This window comes from Bos taurus, chromosome 10, assembly GCF_002263795.3.
Source record: "Bos taurus isolate L1 Dominette 01449 registration number 42190680 breed Hereford chromosome 10, ARS-UCD2.0, whole genome shotgun sequence".
NCBI classification, from domain to species: Eukaryota; Metazoa; Chordata; class Mammalia; order Artiodactyla; family Bovidae; genus Bos; species Bos taurus.
Genome location: NC_037337.1, coordinates 69009584 through 69032911, shown reverse-complemented (window position 1 = coordinate 69032911; position 23328 = coordinate 69009584). Strand labels below are relative to the sequence as shown.

Genomic DNA, 23328 nt, shown 5'->3' with positions numbered 1-23328 from the left:
TAAAGTTTAAAACCAGCAAACAGTTAATTAAAGAGAACTGATATGTACAAATCCTCAGGAAGAAAACTCATGACTCACTAATCTACAATGATTTTTAGCACATTATTATGCTCAGGAAGACATCCTAAAGCGTTTGAATTGTTGACATTATTGGAATTATGAACTATGTTAACTGCCTTTTCAAATATTTCATATGGTTTTAGAAATTGAAGACAGTATAAGTAAAATTATCAGTGGTAAAATTTATCCAGTCACCTTATACTATTACAGATACTTATGTACATTAGCATTTTATTGAAGACTAATCCTACATCAGCAGTGTCTAAATTCTGAATTTTTCTCACCTCACTTCTGTCCCATATCACCCCCCCTGCCAAGGACAAGATTGTTTCACAATGAATAATCCATATACTCTTTCACCTGATTTTTCTGGGTATCAGAGAAATAATTTGTGAGACTGCTGAGTAAGATTATAGAAAAGAAGGTAACTGATTATAAAGCCAGTAAAGAAAATCAAACCTATAATCTTGATCTTTTTAGCATCTCAAAAGAGCTTGCTTAGAAATCAACTCAGTCTATAGACTGAAGACAAGAGTAGTGGACCTTCTCTTTTCTTTTGCTACTCATCATCTAAAATCCTTTCATATGCTTGAGTGATACAAGCTTATGAGGCACAGCCCCTCTTATTACACACACTGAAATATAGGATATTTTTCTAGTCTTCATTGCAGCTAGAGCATGGGTATATGACCTGGGCTCTGCCTGTCAGAATCACCTGCTCCATTCTTTGAACTGGAAATTCATGAGGCCAAAGAGCAGGTATGGAGACAGAATCAGACATGGTGGGTGGGACTTGTGCATCATTTTCACAGACAATAATGGCAGCACCTTCAGGGCTAGTGCTCAGAACCCAGGTCAGGGTCGGTGATGTGAGCTGGGGTGCCTGGGGCCCAGGGATGGCAGCCACGGTGGTTTCACCAGCACACACATGCCTGGGACTCTGAATATTTTGGGATCAGAGCCTACTAATCCAGCCTTCCAAGAAATTCTGCAAGCTTTCCAACTTCCTTTTTTTTTAAATTCTAGATTTGAATATTTCCTCTTTTAAAAAGCTTTCAGTTCAGTTCAGTTCAGTTCAATCGGTCAGTCATGTCCGACTCTTTGCGACTCCACAGATTGCAGCATGGCAGGCCTCCCTGTCCATCACCAACTCTCGGACATTACTCAAACTCATGTCCATTGAGTTGGTGATGCCATCCAATCATCTTATCCTCTGTTGTCCCCTTCTCCTCCTGCCTTCAATCTTTCCCAGCATTAGGGTCTTTTCAAATGAATCATTTCTTCACATCAGGTGGCCAAAGTATTGGAGTTTCAGCTTCAACATCAGTCCTTCCAATGAATATTCAGGATTGATTTCCTTTAGGATGGACTGGTTGGATCTCCTTGCTGTCCAAGGGACTCTCAAGAGTCTTCTCCAACACCACAGTTCAAAAGCATCAATTCTTCGGCGCTCAGCTTTCTTCACAGTCCAACTCTGACATCCATACATGACCACTGGAAAAAAACACAGCTTTGACTAGATGGACCTTTGTTGGCAAAGTAATATCTCTGCTTTTTAATATGCTGTCTAGGTTGGTCAAAACTTTTCTTCCAAGGAGTAAGCATCTTTTAATTTCATGGCTGCAGTTACCATCTGCAGGGATTTTGGAGCCCCCCAAAATAAAGTCTGACACTGTTTCCACTGCTTCCCCATCTATTTGCCAAGAAGTGAAGGGACCAGATGCCATCATCTTAGTTTTCTGAATGTTGAGCTTTAAGCCAACTTTTTCACTCTCCTCTTTCACCTTCATCAAGAGGCTCTTTAGTTTTTCTTCACTTTCTGACATAAGGGTGGTATCATCTGCAGACCTGAGGTTATTGATATTTCTCCTGGCATTCTTGATTCCAGCTTGTGCTTCATCCAGCCCAGTTTTTCATGATGTACTCTGCATATAAGTTAAATAAGCACAGTGGCAATATACAGCCTTAACGTACTCCTTTCCCTATTTGGAACCAGTCTGTTGTTCCATGTACAGTTCTAACTGTTGCTTCCTGACCTGCATATAGATTTCTCAAAAGGCAGGTCAGGTGGTCTGGTATTCCCATCTCTTTCAGAATTTTCCAGTTTGTTGTGATCCACACAGTCAAAGGCTTTGGCATAGTCAATTAAGCAGATGTTTTTCTGGAACTCTCTTGCTTTTTCTATGATCCAATGGATGTTGGCAATTTGATCTCTGGTTTCTCTGCCTTTCCTAAATCCAGCTTGAACATCTGGAAGTTCACAGTTCACATACTATTGAAGCCTGGCTTGGAGAATTTTGAGCATTACTTTGTTAGCGTGTGAGATGAGTGGAATTGTGTGGTTGAGCATTCCTTGGCATTGGCTTTCTTTGGGATTGGAATGAAAACCGACCTTTTCTAGTCCCGTGACCTAGTCCTGCTGAGTTTTCTAAATTTGCTGGCATATTGAGTGCAGCACTTTCACAGCATCATCTTTTAGGATTCGAAATAGCTCAACTGGAATTCCATCATTTCCACTAGCTTTGTTCATAGTGATGCTTCCTAAGGCTGTTGACTTCACATTCCAGGATGTCTGGCTCTAAGTGAGTGATCATATCATTGTGATTATGTGGGTCATTCTTTTTTGTACAGTTCTTCTGTGTATTCTTGCCACCTCTTCTTAATATCTTCTGCTTCTGTTAGGTCCATACCATTTCTGTCCTTTACTGAGCCTATCTTTTCATGAAATGTTCCCTCAGTATCTCTAATTTTCTTGAAGAGCTCTCTAGTCTTTCCCATTCTATTGTTTTCCTAGATTTCTTTGCACTGATCACTGAGGAAGGCTTTCTTATCTTTCCTGGGTATTCTTTGGAACTCTGCATTCAAATGGGTATATCTTTCCTTTTCTCCTTTGCCTTTTGCTTCTCTTCTTTTCTCAGTTATTTGTAAGGCTTCCTCAGACAACCATTTTTCTTTTTGCATTTCTTTTTCTTGGGGGATGGTCTTGATCCCTGCCTCCTGTACAATGTCATGAACCTCCATCCATAGTTCTTCATGCACTCCATCAGATCTAATCTCTTGAATCTATTTCTCACTTCTACTGTATAATCATAAGGGATTTGATTATAGGTCATACCTGAATGGTCTAGTGGTTTTCCCTACTTTCTTGAATTTAAAAGCAAAAAGCTTTATTGAGATATAATTCATATACTGTATAATTCATTTATTTAAAATGTACAATTAAAGATTTTCAGTATATTTACAGATATATGCAACTAACATTATAGTCAATTTTATAACATTTTCATCACCTCAAAAAGAAACTCTGTCTCCTTTAACTCTCTCTCCAATCTCACTGCCAGGCTTAAGTAACCACTAATATTCCTTCTGTCTGTGAACTTCCCTCTTCTGGGTTTTCATATAAGTAGAATCGTATAATATGTGGACTTTTGTGTCTGACTTCTTTCACTTAACATGATGTGTTCAAGGTTCATCCAACTTGTAATGTGTATCAGTATTTCACTTCTTTGTACAGCTGTATTAATATTCCACTACATAGCTATTCCACATTTTGCTTATTCATTCTTCCACTGATGGACATCTAGATTGTTTCCATCTTTTGCCTGCTACGAATACTGCTTCTGTAAATATGTGTGTACAAGTTTTTGTGTGGACATGTTTTCACTTCTCTAGGGTATACACCTAGCAGTGGAATTGCTGGATCCTAAAACAACCAATTTAATCATTTGAAACTGCTAGACTGTTTTCCAAAGGGGCTACACAATTTTATGATCCCACAAGCATTGGATGGGGGTTCTGATTTTTCCACAACCCAGTAAACACTTGTTATCTGACTTTTTGATTCTAGTCATCCCATTGGGTGTGAAAGGGTATCTCACTGAGATTTTGATTTGCATTTCCTTAATGGCTAACAATGGTGAGCACCTTTGCAATTGCTCATTGGTCATTTCTACATCTTCCTTGGAGAAATGTCTTTTCAAATATTTTGCCCATTTAAAAAATTGCTGTATCTTTCTTATTACTGAGTTGTAGCATTCTTCCCAACTTCCATTCAATATGCTTCTTTTCTGCTAAACACAGCCAATCGCTTGCCACTGAGAATTCTGACTAAAACTATCTGCCTTCCTTCTTTATTATTTCTATTGTCTTCAAGAAAAAGTGTGTGAGGAAATTCTGAAAATAAATGCTGCAGTTGTCAAAGCTTTGTGGAACATAGAAAAGAAGGCAGTATGCCTAAGGGCAAAAAGTTATGCATGCATCCATATAGAGAATATAAAACATTTTGGAGGCCTCATTTTATTAATACTATCTCTAATTTCCATAAAATAATGTATATAGGCTATACTTTTGAGAGTCTCTTTGCTTCCAACAGTCTTTTATATATCAAACTGTACATGTTCCTTCAAATGCACAGGTTTGAACATACTGCCTTTAAAAGCTTGTTCCGTGCTAAAACTCAGAATCAATCAACATTTACTAACCATGTAACATGTACAGTCTAGTGAGTTAAGAAAAGTAAAGATAATTTGAATCGTCTGCTCTGAGAAAACTCTGCAAGCTAGGGAGGGCTACAAAACAAGGACTTGTAAATAGCAAATAAAGTGTAATAAGCACTCAGCTGAGGCTGGAGACTGTAGAAGCTGTGGATGTGGGGTGGCAGCCTTGGTCCACATGGCTGTGGCAAGGTCTGTAGCAGCCTGACCTGGGCTGGGGAAGGTTATAAGGAACCAGGGTGAGTTTTACTAGGTAGGTAGGGCAGAAGGACCAGAGGAAAAGGTGTTAAAGCAATGAGCTACGGGGTCTACACTGAATGGAGAAGGAAGCAGAGCCAGCAGGGGGCTGATGGAGAAGATCAAAAGGATGACCAAAGGGATCTAGGTCTCAGTTCAATGGAAGACAAGTGTAGGGGCACCAAGAAATTGAGCGAACTGAATGCTCAAATCAGGCATAGAGTGGGAAGAGAGATGGAGGAGTTTAATAAAGCTGTTCTCAAAATCATAAGATACCCTTTAAAATTAAGCATTTGTCTCAAAAGACAAGCAGTACATGGTATATTAGTAAGTCTGCAGGGTGAGTGCAATGTAGGAAGAGAGGTGTGTGGTCTAGTGCCAGAATGTCACTAGCAGGCAAGCAAGCAGATGTGGCGTCCCACATCAGCCCACAGCAAGCTGAGTCTGTGACTGGCTGACAGGTCAAAGGATAATGTCAGCAATGGTGAGGATGAAGAGCTTCTGAAGACTTCAGAGACAGTCTCCAGTTCATTCACTGACTCTGCAGGTCGGCAGTCTTGTTACATTATTCACGGTATATGACAATATCTGTGCATGCTTTGTTTCCCCTTATTGAGATGGAAATAAAATGACTTGCGGGCAAGCTGATGTCGAGAACACTTTCCTGAAGGCAATTTTCAGGGTCACAGTGAGGCTCAGGATTGGCCTCACGTTGTCCCCATCTGCAGCCTCCATCCTCTGTTCTCACCCTAGTTCTCTACTGGAATTGTTCTCACTGGGGTCTCCAGCGACTGTCTAACCACCAAACAGGGCAGGCTCAAGGAACCTCTCTGCTGTGTTGATCACTGCCCCAGCCACACTCTACCAAGTTGACCATCTGGACTTCATATCCTCTGGTTTTCCTTTTATGGCTCTGTATCTTCCTTTTATGTTTTCTCCAAATGTGTTTTCTCTTCTTGCATTTAACACCTTTCAAGCCAGTGTTTCTCAAAGATTTCATTCTCAGCAAATTGTTCTCACTCTACTTTGCCTGGGTGACTTTATTCACTATCTTGACTTCACCTGCCAGCGACAAACTAAAAACAAATCTGTCTCCAGCACCACCTCTCCCTTAGTTTTGAAATTAATCTCATCTCCAACTTACTGTTGTACCCTCACCACAAAGCCACCCCAACTCTGGATGTCCCACAGAACCTCAGGGTCAGTACGTGCAAAGTTCATTTCTCATCCTCTTGCCTGAAATAATTTCTTGTGTTCCCTTAGTGAATTTCATTATCTTCCTTGTTTAGTTATCTAAATTAAGAGCCCTAGGAGTCATCATCAGAGCTCCTCTCCCTTTCCAAAATCCTGCCAATTAGACTTCATCAACATTTTATAAAATCATATTCTTCTCTCTACCCATACTCACTTCCCTAGGTCAGCTCATCTGACTCATCACCTCAGGCTCACACAATGTTGTAGGTTTATGTGCTGCCTGCTTCCAGCCCTGGGCCCACCACTGCCACCAGAGAGAGGGATCTAAGGCACACCTGAAGTTGTGCTTTTCTGTTTCAAACCCTTCAAGGGTTCCTCTTTGACTATAGAACATATTATAAGCGTCCCATGACAACAGACACAGATTTTCATGATCTGGTCTCAGCCCACCTGTAGCTTCATTTTCAACACAACCTATTTTGAACTGTGTTCCAGCAACACTGAATGACTTCTCCCTGTGCTTACAGGCTGTTTCTCTTCCACCTCAGAGTTTCTTAGCACAGAAGATTCTCTGTATCTGGATCACGGCTTTGCCTTCACTTGGCCACTCCCACTGATTGATAGTTTACAACTCAGCACAGGCTTCACCTTTTCAAGAAGTTTTCAGAAGTACTTTCGCAAAGACTAGGGCAACCGCCCCTTCTCCAGACTCTCATTAAATTAAATTTATTAATAATCTTTTATTATTATTGATTATTAATTAAATGTATTAATAAATCGGAATACGGAGATTTTCTGTATTTCTTAGTAAAAACAATCTTGAGGAATAAAATATTTTAACTGTAACTTAATCAAAACATAGTTAAGAAACCAGATGTGAGGAACTTAAAACTCTAAATAAAGTATTAACAAAGCCAATAGAATTTTTTGGACTACTGATACCTGTGATGTAGCTAGACAGCTGTGTCAGTACATTAGCACATTTAAAAGTTAAAAGAATATCTCATTTTACAAATATTTAGATGATCTCCTGGAGGTGAAAATGGCAACCCACTCCAGTGTTCTTGCCTGGAGAATCCCATGGACAGAGGAGCCTGGAGGCCTACAGTCCATGGGGTTGCACAGAGTCAGACATGACTGAGTGACTGAACACACACACACAGAACAAAGCTATGCAACTTTTGGAAACTAAATGTTTATATAATATATTATATAAACATTTATATATATATATAATTTCAGACATACTTTACCTTCACTTGTTATTGTTCTTTATTCATATTGCCTTTCACACTGATGTGTAAAGGGAGTTCCTTGTATTTTCTCAAATCTTTGTAAATCTCAAACAAAATACCTCAAAGTTTCCACTTTTTATGTCTTTTTGAGCCAAATATCAATGAATCTTTCATATCAATAAGCCACTGTGAATTCTGGATAAAGACATTAAATGTGCAAAAGACTTATCTAAGTGATGCTGCAAAAATCACATTGACAAATATGTCTGAAGGTGAATCTGGTCTTAGACTTGTTAAATAAGATGACTTAGCAAGCACTTTTATTGTCTGTTTATCAATTTTTTTTTAAGGCATGAATTCTATGAATCTGCTGACTTCTGAAAACCTCCAATTAATCTATTATCTGTTTTGATTGCTAGGGTCTTTGTTATTTTATGAGTTTGACCAATAATATTCCCAATGTGGGTTATTGAACAAATTAGTTGTAATTTGCTCTTTTGGGCAATAATTCTAACTAGAACACACACTCTACAATTTTTTTCCCCTGAAAAGGGTACAACATACCTTTGCAATTTTGGGGCAGAATTAGATTATATAAGCATAGTGAAACACTATGCATGAATGCTGGTAAATGAACTGTAGTTCAAATTTCTGGCTAAGCAATATTTCTTTTAAAAATATAGGGAAGGAATGTTTAATCTGACCTTGTTTTTTAAACATGAGTTTTAAGTGAAAATGTTATTCTGAACCCACAAAACAAGCTGTTTGGTATCATCCATAAAGTCAAATAAATAGATGGAGAGTAAATATAAATAACTCTCAAATAAGACAAAACAACTGTCTTCTACCTATAGATTAAACCTAACTCTTTTTTCAAAGAAAAATGACATAATCAAAAAACACCAAGGTGTTTTCACTTGGCAATCAAGGAGGCCTACTTTTAATTTTCATTTCATTCTTTTAAATAAATATGCTTGTACACCCATGGCGGATTCATATCAATGTATGGAAAAACCAATACAATATTGTACAGCAATTACCCTCCAATTAAAATAAATAAATTTATATTAAAAAATAAATATGCTTAAGTAGTTGTTATTTTTTATAAAGCAACTGAAGAACAGATATATTTATTTACATTTAATGTGCTAAAAGTGATATCTTAAAATTAGCTCATTTAAATTTAAAAGACAAACAGTTTTCTACTGAAATTGATGAACCTGCTACTAATAGGAAATTGGAGGAAAAAAAGAAATTCAAATGAAGTTGTGAATAAAATGAGAACTGTTTTCAGCACAACTCACTAATAAATTGCAAAATAATCTAAAATATTTTCCACTTTAATTATGATAAATTTTATATATATATGAGAAAAATGTTTTCTATTCTCAATCTAGAGGCTCACAGAGCCTCACAGAAGGATATCAAGGGAGCTATTTCTTCAAGTAAAATACATATTTTACAATCTAACATGACTTATAGAAAGATAACATCTTATGAGGCCATATAAAGAACACACACTTTAAACATTTCTATGAAATTTCAGTAAGACAGCCATTGTATTTTAAAAGATGTCAACAATCAAAATCAAGTTTTTACACTATTAGAGAAGCATGCTTAATTTTCAAGGTCTCAGACTAACAGAATAAGGTAATAATACAGATGATTCAAAATAACAAATAACCTAAAAGTTACTGAAGTTTGTTTTGTATAAATAAATCCATATTACATATATGTGACACATAAAATGTACTTTGCAGTATTTTTGCAATAAATAAATTTTCCTTATTGCCTTTTACTTGGGCTAAGGCTAAAACCATGGAGTTCACATTCCAGGGGATCACAGTGGTCAGTCACTGAGGAAAGATATACCAGGAGTATGACAGATAGGATAAGAAGGGTTCCCAAGTATTTAAAATTTCACCCAGAGAATGGAAAAATTCTCTTCTAGGCTGCGGAATATGTGATGCTTCTCAGAGAATCCTAACAAATGTGAGGCTCAGAATTCTATGAGACCTAGACAAGAAAGGTACTGATTGTGCAATTGTTTTCTCACTGATGGAATGCTATTCATCTGTTGACACAATGGATAAATTGAGGGGAGGGGGTTACAATTCACACCATTGACACAGGTTTGCTATTGATGATAAGGTGTATTTTTCTTTCTGCTACACAGTATTTGATTTTCATGTGTAGTCACATGTTTGTCTAACCCGTAATCAAAAGACAAACAACAGAAAACTGAAATTCTTTCAGAACATACATTGACGTGCTTCATAAAATTCATGAATGTATTTGTCTTCAGTGTGCAAAGAACCCAACATGGAGGGTACACTATGCTCCTTGAACATTTAAAACTCCTACTTGAAGTAAGTACAATAAAATCAAGTAGGAAGGCCACAATGCATCTGAGCATTCTTGTTAAAAAAATTATTTTTAGTGTCAACTCATATTGATGACTTAAAATGCATCAGATTACAGGGAAGAGATACAGTAAAGCAAGATACAATTAGTGGCAAATCTACTGCTCCCATCCTCCCAAGTTCTTATCTTTCTGAGTCTTGTTCATGGAGAATATACAAATGTTACCTCTGGCTCTCATTCGCAAAATCATCACCCATAGATTTCTCTCTTCAATGTACCTGGAGATGTCAAACTGGGAAACTAAGCTATTGACAGCAAAGATTTTCAGTTTCAGCTGAACTTCTCTCATTCAGTGGCAGTTCACTCAACACTCCTTCAACAAGTATGTACTGACTATCTAATATGTGCCAGGTGCTCTATGGGCAAATTATGCACACATGTGCTAAGTCACTTCAGTCATGTCTGACTCTTTTCCACCCTATGGACTGTAGCCTGCCAGGTTCCTCTGGCTTTGGGATTCTCCAGACAAGAATACTGGAGTGGGTTGCCACGCCCTCCTCCAGGGGAATCTTCCCAATCCAGGAATAGAACCCACATCTTTTATATCTCCTGGCAGGTGGGTTCTTTACCCTTAGCACCATCTGGGAAGCTGGGGCAAATTATAGTCAGTGGGTATTTGGAGAGCAGTAGAATCTAAATGTTTTTCTTGTCATTTTCAAGTTTAGACCTAATGAATATCAATCAATAATTTAGGGCCTGGTATATTAAAGTTCTATCTCTAAAGCCACCACCACCATAAGTAAAAAAATGTAAAACATTTGCATCTTTAATAAATTTGCAAATAAGCCCATTTTCCCGTATTTTATAAAAATTTACTTTCACTCCAGGTGAAATCCTACCAAGGTTTATTCTATTCCATGAGACTCTATCAATAGGAAAAAGATTGTTCTACCCCGAATTTTCAGCTACATAAATATCAACTACCAGTACGCTGAAAGGAAAAGTACAAAGTATTAGTCTTGATTTTAAAACCACCAAATAAAGTTGGGAAGAAAATGGGAAAGCTTTCATAAAGGAAAAGGGCACAAGTGAAACAGAGGGAACAAGATTATGAATAGTTCTCATAAATAAAATACAATCATGCAATTTCCATTAGAATTAAAATTTGTAAACTAATAAATGATGAAGCTATTGGAGGCTTAGAACAACTCATCTCATCAATTTATACCCAAATACCTAAAAGAAGAACAACTGAACTGAGCCTGATAGGAATCACCATCATTTACTTTACATTTGACCAAGTGTCCATAGTATGCCAAATAACTTGCACTATGCAAGGCAATATCCTCTTAAGGTACAACCTAGCTTAAAATAACTCCCAAACTACAGGTTTTCATCAATCTTGCTTGAAATGTTTAAAACCATGCAAGGCCTCAGGATGAGCTTATTACTCAATCTGGATAGTATATTTTGTATTTGGTAGCAAAACTGAAATTGGTTAAGGTATAGTTCAGAATTATTATTCTCAAAGTCCTTTTTAACTGAAAACTTAGAATTTTTAAAATGTTAAGATTCTAAAGGTAAATGAAGTAAACTTAAAAGATCCAAATAACTAAGATCAACAGAATGGGGATATTCAACTATTTTCACTAAAAACACTAACCAACTTACTAAACAAAGTTGTCTTATTATGCAACGTTATCAAGTATATAGTAATATTTCAATTTGTTGAGTGTTTTCTACTTTTTATGGCTTTGAAAAGCAGGAAATCTATGAGTTATGATTTATCATTTTATTTGCAACTTTAAGAAATGTATACATTTATTATTATAGCCATAATGACAGATGACTAGTTCCAGTGGCAAAAATCTCGGCAGGAAACAGATTTAGCAATTTAAATGTTTTATAAGTTTTTGTAATTGGGGAAACTTTTCATAATCTGACATTTGTTAAAACCACTTATTAGAAATTATGCAGCACAGTAGCTGTGGAAATATGAGCTAGCTTCACAATTATAAAGTCAGCCTATGTAGCCCTTTTCTATTGTATATAGTGGCATAAACCCCACGGCGGCCTATCAGCTAACTGGCAGGCAGGGGGCTGCTCTATTCAAAGTGAGAGATACAAGCTGCAGGGCAAAAACCTGGCAGCTCCCATCTGACCCCACAATCCCCTACTGGTGACAGCTCCAAGCTCCATGGCAAATTAGGCCTTCTCATATTACAATTGGAGAAGACAGATTCCATTAGCAGTATCTGAAATTGAGTGGAGAGCTGCACTGTTATCAGACTTGACTCATAAGCACTGCTATTAATCAGAGCTATGATAGCATTTATATATTTCAAGCTATCTGCTGCCGCTGTGATATTCTGCTACAAAGGGTTGATGGGACTTAGGAAAGTGAACAATAGAGCTTTCTGGGAAAAGCAGAGTAAATCAAGAAAGTCTATGACTTCCGCACATTCTGAAGGGATTGTGGTTTACATAAATTTTCTCCCAATTGGAGATTGAGCTCTTCCTCATCTTACACATGGGATTTAGTTGTCACTCAATGGTAACAGCTGTGAAAAGGTGAAGCGGCCCACCGCTCAGAATATTGCCTTTGCTTTTAAAGCAATTAACCCATGAACAGGAGGATACCTGGTGATATCAAAGGGATTAGGCCAGGCAGTGCATTATTAACATTTCCTTGAACTAATTCTAACTCTGACTAGCTGTCAGAAAAGACTCTACAGTCTTAAAAAAGAGTTTTTGCCCTGCTTTTTTCCTTCAAAATGAAGTGCTGCTATTTGAGCCTAATATGGCCTTCTACTTATAAGAAAATGCAAATGAACCAAGCTCTTAATATGCTTAGCCAGTCTGAGTCAATGCAATTTTAATACAAGTATGAGAGAAATATATGATCAATTAACCAGGGATCAAGACAGATATTCTCCTGAAAGGAAATTAATGCTCCAGTACTTTCCATTCTTCTTCAACTACAAAAACTTGGCGACTATTTGTTACTTATGCATAGTTACCTCTGAAATTAGGAAGAGCTTCACATTATTCTCTATGGCAATAATCTAAAATACTCTTTGAGCTGGAAAATCCAAATGTCTCTTAAGCAGGAGATTCTACATACTCTAAGGTATGGCATTTTAATTTTCAATTCTTTATTGAATGGAATCTTAGCTGAAACCCTAAGAACAGCAGACACAGTGCTCAGAATCAAGTGTTCCTATTCCAAAAGTTTAATCAAATTAATTTTTAGTAGTGGCAGAATGTTTAGAAATGTTTACATAACTTATAAAAAATAAAATATTGCACAAACAAAATACTGGCACAAAACAATCTACCAGGAGATATTTAAATATCACTGAAATTGGCTGTAAGTTCTTTGTAGTAAGCAGGCAGAGTTTCAAGATACCTTTAATTATAATTAATATTCACATATTCTAGGGAACCTGCTTGATATTAAGAGATCTGATTTCTTACTGTAAAACCTTAATGGAGTTATAAAGTTTTTTAATGCAAGCTTCCTGAAACAGTGCCTTTTAGAAAAAGAAAAAAATTTATTAAAAAAAATTTTATTTAAGAGTAACTTTGCCTTTCTCTAAAATAAGCACTGAATTTGATTATAAAAACTAAAAAAATTTTACTTTCAATTCAAATGAGTGCACAACAAATGTTGCTGAATGAGTTCTGCTACAGTTCCATTTGGCCCATCCTAGTTTGAAAAGGATATGCTGACTCTCAAGCCTGTTGAGAACATATTCCCTGCCCTGGAACTTATCAAAAAAATAGGACACTAGAGATGCTTTCATCTGAGATCATAAGCAATTTAAATCTTCCCTCAAGTAAAGGATTGTTATATGATACTATCAACAGAGTCCATTCTCTGCCAGTGATACCAGAACATATACAATGGAAGCATGTTAATGACAGTGAGTTCAGTACTCCTTCCTTACTAAGTACATGTCGATAGGATCTAGTTTGAGGTTTTTAGAAAATAAGTTTGAAATTCATGTACTAAGCAAAGCTAAACAATGTTCGTATTAGTGATTTATAGGACCTATAACTTTTACGTTTTTGTATTAATAGGATTTGCAAATTTCAAATATGACACTTTTAAATACCCTTCTGTCAAACTAAAAAATCATTTACTTCATTGGCCCTCAAAGGAAAAAAAAAAAATCCCAGTTCCTCTAAATCACTTAACTGTAGTACAGAGTCTTAAATGCACAGATGTACACATTAATAAAATGAATACTATTTCCTATAAATGAAATGTATTAGATTAAACTCCTTTAACATAATCATGCTTTAAAATATCCCCTTAGGGGACAATACATAAATAAATACATGCAGAAATAACTGCCCCAATCTTACTATTCTTAATTCAGTAAAGTACAGTGACACATACAGCTTTCAATGTACTGTTTTACTCATATCCTTTCTACCTCAGCAAATATAAAAGAATTCTTGCCAACCATTAGGAAAGATTGACAAAAAATGCAGTGTTAATGACATCTTATAGGCTTTTAAAAGCAAAAGAAAGATGAAAGAAAAGCAAAAATTACATAGTAATTGGCAACAACGAAGTAACTGGTCTTTCAATCCAAGTCATGTTTACTGAAAAAAATGGAGCTTTTTACATCAACATATTTAAACAGAAATTTGCTTTTGAAATACAATCTTTGTTTAAAAGGTACAGAAGGTCTTTATGTCCACCCCAAGAGCTAAATATAGTGAATGCTCTGTGAACAATTACCTGAAAAAAACCTAAACCTGTTAAAAGAATTAATTTCCTGCACACCAGTCAGCACTAATCCTACATGTACAGTAATGTTCTCTTAAGTGATGAGGGAAAGAAAGAATACAACTGTCTCCAGGATCAAAACCCCTCAATATTCAACAAGAAAATGGAATGATGACTTGGTCGGTAGATAAATAAAGTAGTGAAATGTCTTCTGAATGAGTTCTGATGAAGGAGTCAACCTGTGAAGGAATACATTTACTATACGCTAGGACTGGAAAAAAGCCGTCACTGTAATGGCTGCACAAAAACCGCATCCTGCTGTTGGGTTTATATTCACAGAAGGAAGGTTTTAAAGGTTAAGTTCAGGTCATTTGACAAATGAAATTGTAACAAGCCAGCTGACATTGTATAATGTCTTCTTCCACTCGATCAATAGGCTACTGTTAGTCCTATTACCATAGAGATGGCTTGCTCTTTCCCGAAGGGCGGCCATTGTTTGACAAAACAGATTTGCCACTTGAACTAGGTTGTTCCCAAAGGACGTGTACCTTGTCAATTATCTGTATTCAAAATAATGAAGTATTTTCATATTAAAATTACATGAGAGATAATATTGTTAGGACACATCTCAGAAGAAAGTAACTTTTCCAAAGTACTAGATTACTAAAACTAAGCAAATATCCAGTCTATTAAGAGTTTTTGTTTTAAAACATGTCAGTAAGCATATGAATTTATCATTAAGACCATATATTAAAATAAAATGGTCACAGGTCTGTGTGCTGATCTAAAACCCATTATAATCAAGCATAATAATTATAGCTATTTTAAAATGCAGACAACTCAAAGGAAAATTACTGTCCCAAACTATTCGGATTCTGGAAAGACAAAGAATTTATATATGATTTTTGCAGTGGTTTTTATGTGGAAGGGCATCAACAATTAATATAACAAAAAACCATGGAAAAGTTTTAGAAAACAAATAGCTTTACTTGCTTTAAGAGACAGCTACAGCATTTAATATGTGTATATGTTGTAGAAATAATCTAAAATACAAATGAACTAGCAAAACAAATATTAGTTTAAAAAAAAAATGGCTTTGTCTTAAATATCTTATGAAAATTAGTAATTCATACATTTAATACAGAACTGGTATGTTCTAAATTTCACTCTAGATATTTAAAATAGTTTTTCTCTCAATGAAAATAATGATACAGCCTTAATTATAAAATAAGACCAGAAGGAACAATTCTAATAATAATTACTCTAATCATTTAGAAAAAGTATTCATAATACTAATTAATCCAAGCAAAAATGTTAAACATTTAATACTTAAAGATATGGCTATCACTGAAAACCTGTAAGACTGAAATAAAAACAAATTAAATAATACAGATAAACGTTTAGGAATGATCAACAATTACAATTTTGAATCTGAAACTTTCCACAAATAGATTTAATAGTAATTTTTAGCCATAGTAACTTTTACCTTCTTACAAACAAGCAAAGGGAATTTAGAAAGAATTTAGTCAAAGGGCAGTAATATGACAAATGTAAATAAAACAGTCTCCAAAAAGGACTTTTGAAATTTTCTATTCAAATTATACTATATTTACATACAAAATTATTTGTTTTTATAATAAAATCTGCAATACTTTTTGAAAGAAATGTTTTAACTTGGTTTTTCCTTTTTAGAAAGTATAATTTGTAGTTTTGACTATAATCCTTTCAGGCGTAGGTTAGACTGAGTTAGTACTGAAAGCGAGAAACAGCAAAGACAAATACAGATTACCAAATCCTAAACTAATGACCTGTTTTTTTAAAAGTAGGGTAGCCTTCCAAACTAGGAAAGCCTTTCATTATGAAGTAAGTGGTGTCTCATTTGCTTGTTTTCCCTACAGCTATACTGTAACAAAGTGAAACCTTACTAAAACTACATTCCCAAATTGATTTCCTTAGTTAATAGCCTCATTTCAAAATGTATGCATGTGCATATTTAAAATACAATATAATTAGGTATTAGCTCTGGACCTGATAGGCAGCTGCCTATCAGCAATACTGTGAGTAATTAAATAATATTTACCATTTACCAAAAGAAGAACTTCATACTGTTAAACTGGCCCATCTGCATCTTCCTAAAATGACAAACATTATTAATTCTGCCTAAACAGAGAATTGTGATAATGAACTGGTGACACTTTCTCTCCACTGTATGAAGCAGAACCAACTGTGTAATCATTTGAGGGTCAAACACATATGAAATTACTGTAAATTGAGAAAGTGAAATCACATGAGTGATTAGGAAAACCATTTAAGCAACAAAAGGTGTTCTTTGGGGTTTTTTTTTTTTGTCATGTATGTACATGGGCCATAAGAAAGCTCCATCTCCAATTAGTTAAAATTAACTTTAACTAATCAACTACTTTACCTGAAAACGGTGAAAAAAAGTAAAGCTGCAGCTGCTGCTCCAAATAAGCCACACAGCAGATTGACTCGGTAGGCAACCGAACCAAAAGGAAATAGTAGAATTGCCAGTTTAGCCACCAGAGTAAACAAAGGGTAGCCAGGAGGGTGGGCAACCTAAGGGAAAATTAGCAACAGTTAGGAGGTTTCCATCTAGTTTTAAAGGAACAGTCACACTGGCTTTCATTGAAAAGTAGCCCTTTTCCCAGGCAAGTATAAAGATTAAGAGACAATGACTAAATGTTTGAATAGTGGTTTTCTATTGTAATCCTCTTGTGCCAATACAAATAAATATTTTCTTTAGTGGATTTGGCAGCGTCTATCACATGGTGTGTCACCTAGAGAAAGGGTGACATATTTCATTGTCAGTTCTTAAGCAGTTTGTTCTCTGGGTTCACAGTACATTAGGGTCATTTAAAAGGCTATTGAAAAAAAGCCGGTTCTGAAATATCGCATTGGTTAGAAAGTTGAAAGACCACACTGCTATCGGATTACCACCATGCTGACAGTCCTAAGGTCTTGCCTAAAGGGATCATACACCATAATAAAGTTTATTAAATAATAAACTTATTAAAACTGTTAACCCGATTTATTTTATTCTCCATAGCTTATACAAAATTTGGGGTGATAATAAGCCAGCTACTGTATATACAGTAAAGGCTTTGCTTTATAATTTAGTTTAATTGGATTTAAAACTTAAAGTAAATTGTCACGTACTGTACTTATAAGTTACTAAAAACTGGGGTTTGAAAATAAATTAATCTACTTTACTCCATGCTTAATTAAACTTTCTTAATTCCTAAAACTGTTAATGAGAGCATTGATTAAACAATAAAACTAATACTTACTCCAAGCTCATGTGCGGCTGTGATCAGTTCCCCTGTGAAAAAATAATGTAAAACCAATAATTACTATTAGAAAATGACACTCCTCCAAAGTTTTCAAAATCCAAATGCTTGCATTGGGGTTTTGCATTAATTTGACTGGATAAAACTGTAAATCTGTAGAGATTTAACAGCATGAAATAGTCTCAGAGTATTTTCTCCCTTAGGTCTCATTGAACAAACTATCTTTGACAGTTTTTAATAACTGGTCAGTGGAAATATAGGTGAATTCTAGTTTCTAAAAATGCTTATTTTAAACAAGCTCCTACTATAGGAGGGAATAATATCCAGTATCTTGCAATAACCTATAATGAAGAATATGTAATATGTATAACTGAATTACTTTTCTGTACACCAGAAACTAACACAACATTGTAAATCAAGTATACTTCAATTTTTTAAAAAAGCTTACTTTCCGTCCTGAAGGTTGTTTACACTTGCAAATATATAAAAACTCTTACAGAGCATTAGTGTAAAACGCTGTTATCCCTCAAGAATTTAGTGCAAAACTGCCTGTAAAAATGCAACCTTATATGTAAAATGAGCAGAAGCTGGATTTGAACAGTCTATAAAATGTGCCTTTCCGCCCTAAGCTGGCATTTAGATACCTTCTCTACATTCATTACCCTGGATATTTTTAAACAATTGCCAAATGCTTATTAACTGCAGGTTATTTTGGCAAGCTTTGATTACCACAGCACATTTTTTTTCAAACCATTAAATCACCATGTCATTTACATAGTTCTTTGTAATTCCTCAACATTAGCAATTACTTCTAAAATTATGATGTAGTAATTCAGTGCCTATTTGATAGTCCTTTTAGTATCCAGGGACTATTTCTGACTCATTCCTATATACATAATACTGTACAGTTTAAGAAATCAATCAATATTAACTGATTTATGAAAGTTAAAAATTATCAGAAAATGTATTAATGTCTATTTTCTATCCTTCAGTGGCTATCAATGTCCTTCATTTCTAGAACCCTGATCATATTTTAGACCTTTTCTCTTGTCCTGGGCTATGGCAGTAGCTTTTGACCAATATTCTATTTCAATTCATCTCCCTACTGAAATCACTAATTACTGCCACCCCCACCCCCACCCCCCGCCCCGCCAGAGGTCAAGATTGTTTTCTTAGTCTAAAATTTCTCAATGGCTGCTCTCTGCCCACTGAATGAAGTTGATTTCTCATTGTGACACCTAAGCCCTCTACGGCTTCTGGTTTCTTTCCCAAGGCTTATGTCCATGAAACTTAGGCTCACCTCTGTCAGATCGGGCTCCCCACTGTTACTCTGAAATGGTCCTCTTTTGCACCTCTTATCACTCACTTTCTCACCCAGCATTCTCTCCTAAATCCTTCAAGGCCTGGTTCAATTGTTACCTTCTCAGTGACACCTTTCCTTACACATACCCCTCCCCAGCTTCACCCATTAGAATTAATCACTTCTGCCTCCTTCATAGAACCTGCCTGAACCTATTTAGCACTTCTTTAGATTGCTTTCTATTCTGGTTAGTTGTTTTCATTTGTCTTTTCCACTAAGTTATCCATTTTAGGGTTCTGTCAAGAAGACATCGGCACCTCTCCCTCCTGTGCCACCCAGAAGAGTCCCGCACATAGAAGATGACAAAAAGACTCAGACATCCCCATCAGGTGGGATAATTGCTCACTTCAGAGAAGCCCCACAAGGGCATGAAAGACAGATACTACTCACTTAAGTCACATGCTTAAGGACATCTTTGAAGTCTTCCAGAAAAATTCAAGAACATCTTAGAAGACAAAAGCCCTTTTTGTATCTTACACAAATCATTCATGGTTTTAAAATGCTTAAAATAACCTTCCCTTTGTAGATACTGTTACCAAAACTGTATTTATCATTTTATATTCCAAAATGGGTTTGCTCTTATGTGTTCAGTCCCAAAAGGTTTTAATTAATTTCTGATTCTTACATTTCTGTAAGTGCAATGAAGCACAGTTCAGTTCAGATTTTCAAGGCCACTATTCATTCTCCTCAAATAAAAATGTATTTAGAATTACATCTAACATTAAGAAAAATGCCCTATTTTCTCTTACCATTGAAAAGTCAATATACTGTTATTCTTTGTGGGAGTTGTTGGTAGAAAGATGAATCTTGAATGTTACAAACCTCCATCACCAACTCTTTTCGTATGTGAATTAAAATCTAAATAGAAAAGATGCTAGTGTTCAAAGTCTATTATGTACCCTTGATAAAAAGCTAAAGAGAAGCACTACTCTTAAAATTGAACATGATACAAAGAGAAATAATTAAAAAAAAAAAAAAAAGCCTTCTGGCACCTTGCTTTCCCTCAATCAACCCTTTACACTAGGGTTCGATGGGTCAGTGGTAAAGTGTCCACCTGCAATGCAGGAGATGTGGGTTTGATCCCTGGACCAAGAAGATCCCCTGGAGAAGAAAATGGCAACCCACTCCAGTATTCTTGCCTGGGAAGTCCCATGGGCAGAGGAGCCTGGCAGGCTATAGTCCATGGGGTTCAACAGAGTTGGACAGTACTTAGCAACTAAACACAATTTGTCAAATATAAGTCCTACTATACCTGTATCAGAATTACCTGGATGCCTTTTAAAAATGAAGATTCCTTGACCATAACCTAAATCTCCTTACACAACACCCTTTGGAATCAGGGCCAATGTTTTCCAGGCAATTCTCAAGTATCAATATATTCAAGCTTGAGAACCACAACTTTGTCTGGGACAAAAATGGGTGGCAAACTCAGAGTAGTTAGTAGATGTTTCACCTTTACATAACCCAGATCCCTCTGTATGTTAAAAATATATAAATATACATATAAGCTAATTTATTTTTCCCAAGAATAACAAACACAAGTGAAGGCTAGATTCCCAACCTTTCCTCTAAATGACCAGGAATGCTTTTGCCCATAAATCAACAATGTGTATCAAGTGGTACAAAAAGTAGTTTTGGCTAGGCCACACAATGTGATGGATTCATGAAGTATAATTTAAGACTTATTAGGAAGAAGAGTATATGCTTTATGTTGGTCTTGAGATGCATTCTGTTTATTGGTTAAAAAAAAATTCATAAAACATGAAATCTAAAGAGAACAGTACATTAAACACATAAGCAAAATTATCAAAGATGTGATTTACAAATTTTACTGGCAACATTGGAAAAGTTTATTTAGCATTCTCAAAAAAATGAACATAAAAATATTAGAAGCAACTACTATCCAGCGTCAAATGAAACAAATCAGAATACCTAAAAAATCTGATAACTCTAAGTGAATAGATAACTTTATTCTTTTGGGAAAAAAATAAAAGACATTATTAACGAAAACAAAGTAACAATTGTAATGGTGTGGGGCAGGCGCCAGATATAGCAGCCCCACTTAGCTACTGGTCAGCACCATAGTGGACCCTCCCCCTCTTCTGTATAAAAGGAATCCAAATTTAGGTTTTGTGTGTGTGTGTGTATAAACTTTTTATTTTGTATTGGGGTGGTGGTGGTGGTGGTGTAGCCCTCATAATTAACAAAAGAGTATGAAATTGTACTTATACAGTACTTAGGTGTAACCTCAAAAATGACAGAATGATTTCAGTTCATTTCCAAGGCAAGCCATTCAACATCACAGTAATCTAAGTTTATGCCTCTACCACCGATGCCAAAGAAGCTTATCAGTTCTATGAAGACCTAGTAGATCTCCTAAAACTAACACCGAAAAAAGATGTTCTATTCATCATTGGAGATTGGAATGCAAAAGTAGAAAGTCAAGATATACCTGGAGTAACAGTCAAGTTTGGCCTTGGAAAACAAAATGAAGCAGGGCAAAGGCTAACTGAATTCTGCCAAGAGAATGTACTGGTCATAGCATATACCCTTTTTCAACAAATCAAGAGACTACTTTACACATGGACATCACCAAATGGTCAATACTGAAATCAAATTGATTACATTCTTTGTAGTCGAAGATGGAGAAGCTGTATACAGTTAGCAAAAATAAGACCTGGAGCTGACTGTGGCTCAGATCATCAATTTCTCATAGAAAATTCGCTAGTGGCTCAGATGGTAAAGAATCCGCCTGCAATGTGGAAGACCTGGGTTCAATCCCTGGAGTGGGAACATCCCCTGGCGGAGGGCATGGCACTCTAGTATTCTTGCCTGGAGAATCCCCATGGACAGAGTCCATAGGGTCGCCAAGAGGTGGACACAACTGAGCGACTAAGCACAGCACAAAGAAAACCGGGAAAAACACTAGGCCAGTCAGGTATGACTTAAATCAAATCCCGTATGAATTCGCAGTAAAGGTAACGAATAGATTCAAGGGACTAGATCCAGTTAACAGAGTGCCTGAAGAACTAAGAACAGAAGTCCACATATTGTATAGAAGGTGGTGAACAAAACCATCCCAAAGAAAAAGAAAAGCAAGAAGGCAAAGTGGTATCTGAGGAGACTTTACAAATAGTGGAAGAAGGAAGAGAAGCGGAAAGCAAGGGAGAGAGGGAAAAGTACGTCCAATTAAATGCAGAGTTCCAAAGAATAGCTAGGAGAGACAAGAAGACCTTCTTCAATGAACAGTGCTTAATAATAGAAGACAATAACAAACGGGGAAAGACGAGATCTCTTTAGGAAAATTGGAAACATCAAGGAAGCATTCCACCCAAAGAAGGGCACAATAAAGGATAAAAATGGTAGAGACCTAATAGACCCTGAAGAGACCAAGAAGAGATGGAAAGAATACATGGAAGAACTGTATAAAAAGATCTTAATGAACTGGATTACTATAATGGTGTGGTTAGTTACCCAGAGCCAGACATTCTGGAGAAAAAAGTCAAGAGGGCCTTAAGAAGCACTGCTGCTAATAAAGCTAGTGGATGTGATGAAATTCCAGCAGAACTATTCAAATCCCTAAAGGATGATGCCATCAGGTTTTGCATTCATTATGTCAGCAATTTGTCACCCTGCTGATTTAACTTATATGCAGAGTACATCATGCAAAATCCTGGGCTAGATGAAGCACAAGCTGGAATCAAGATTGCCGGGACAAATATCAATAACCTCAGATATGCAGATGACACCACCCTTATGGCAAAAAGTGCAGAACTTAAGAGCCTCTTGATGAAGGTGAAAGAGGAGAGCGAAAAAGCTGGCTTAAAACTCAACATTCAAAAAAGTGAAGATCATGGCATCTGGTCCCATCATTTCATGGCAAATAGATGGGGAAGCAATGGAAACAGTGAGACTTTATTTTCTTGGGCTCCAAAATCACTGCACATGTTGACTGCAGCCATGAAATTAAAGGACACTTGCTCCTTGGAAGAAAAGCTATGACAAGCTTAGATAGCATATTAAAAAGCAGAGACATTACTTTGGCAACAAAGATCCATCTAGTCAAAGCTATGGTTTTTCCAGTAGTCACGTACGGATGTGAGGGCTGGACCATAAAGAAGGCTGAGCACCGAAGAATTGATGCTTTTGAACTGTGGTGTTGGAGAAGACTCTTGACAGTCCCTTAGACTGGAAGAAGATCAAACTAGTCAATCCTAAAGGAAATCAGTCCTGAATATTCATTGGAAGGACTGATGCTGAAGCTGAAACTCCAATACTTTGGCCACCTGATGCGAAGGGCTGACTCATTAGAAAGACCCTGATGCTGGGAAAGACT

At 36.2% G+C, this 23328-nt stretch overlaps 1 protein-coding gene across 1 annotated transcript in view; it reads right to left on the bottom strand.

The window, feature by feature from the left end:
* TMEM260 (transmembrane protein 260) overlaps positions 1–23328 on the bottom strand; it is a 70483-nt gene that overhangs the window by 42720 nt on the left and 4435 nt on the right. The window contains 2 exon segments of the mRNA NM_001099139.2: positions 16750–16901; positions 17633–17664. Of these exon segments, the coding sequence (NP_001092609.1) occupies positions 16750–16901; positions 17633–17664 (184 nt within the window).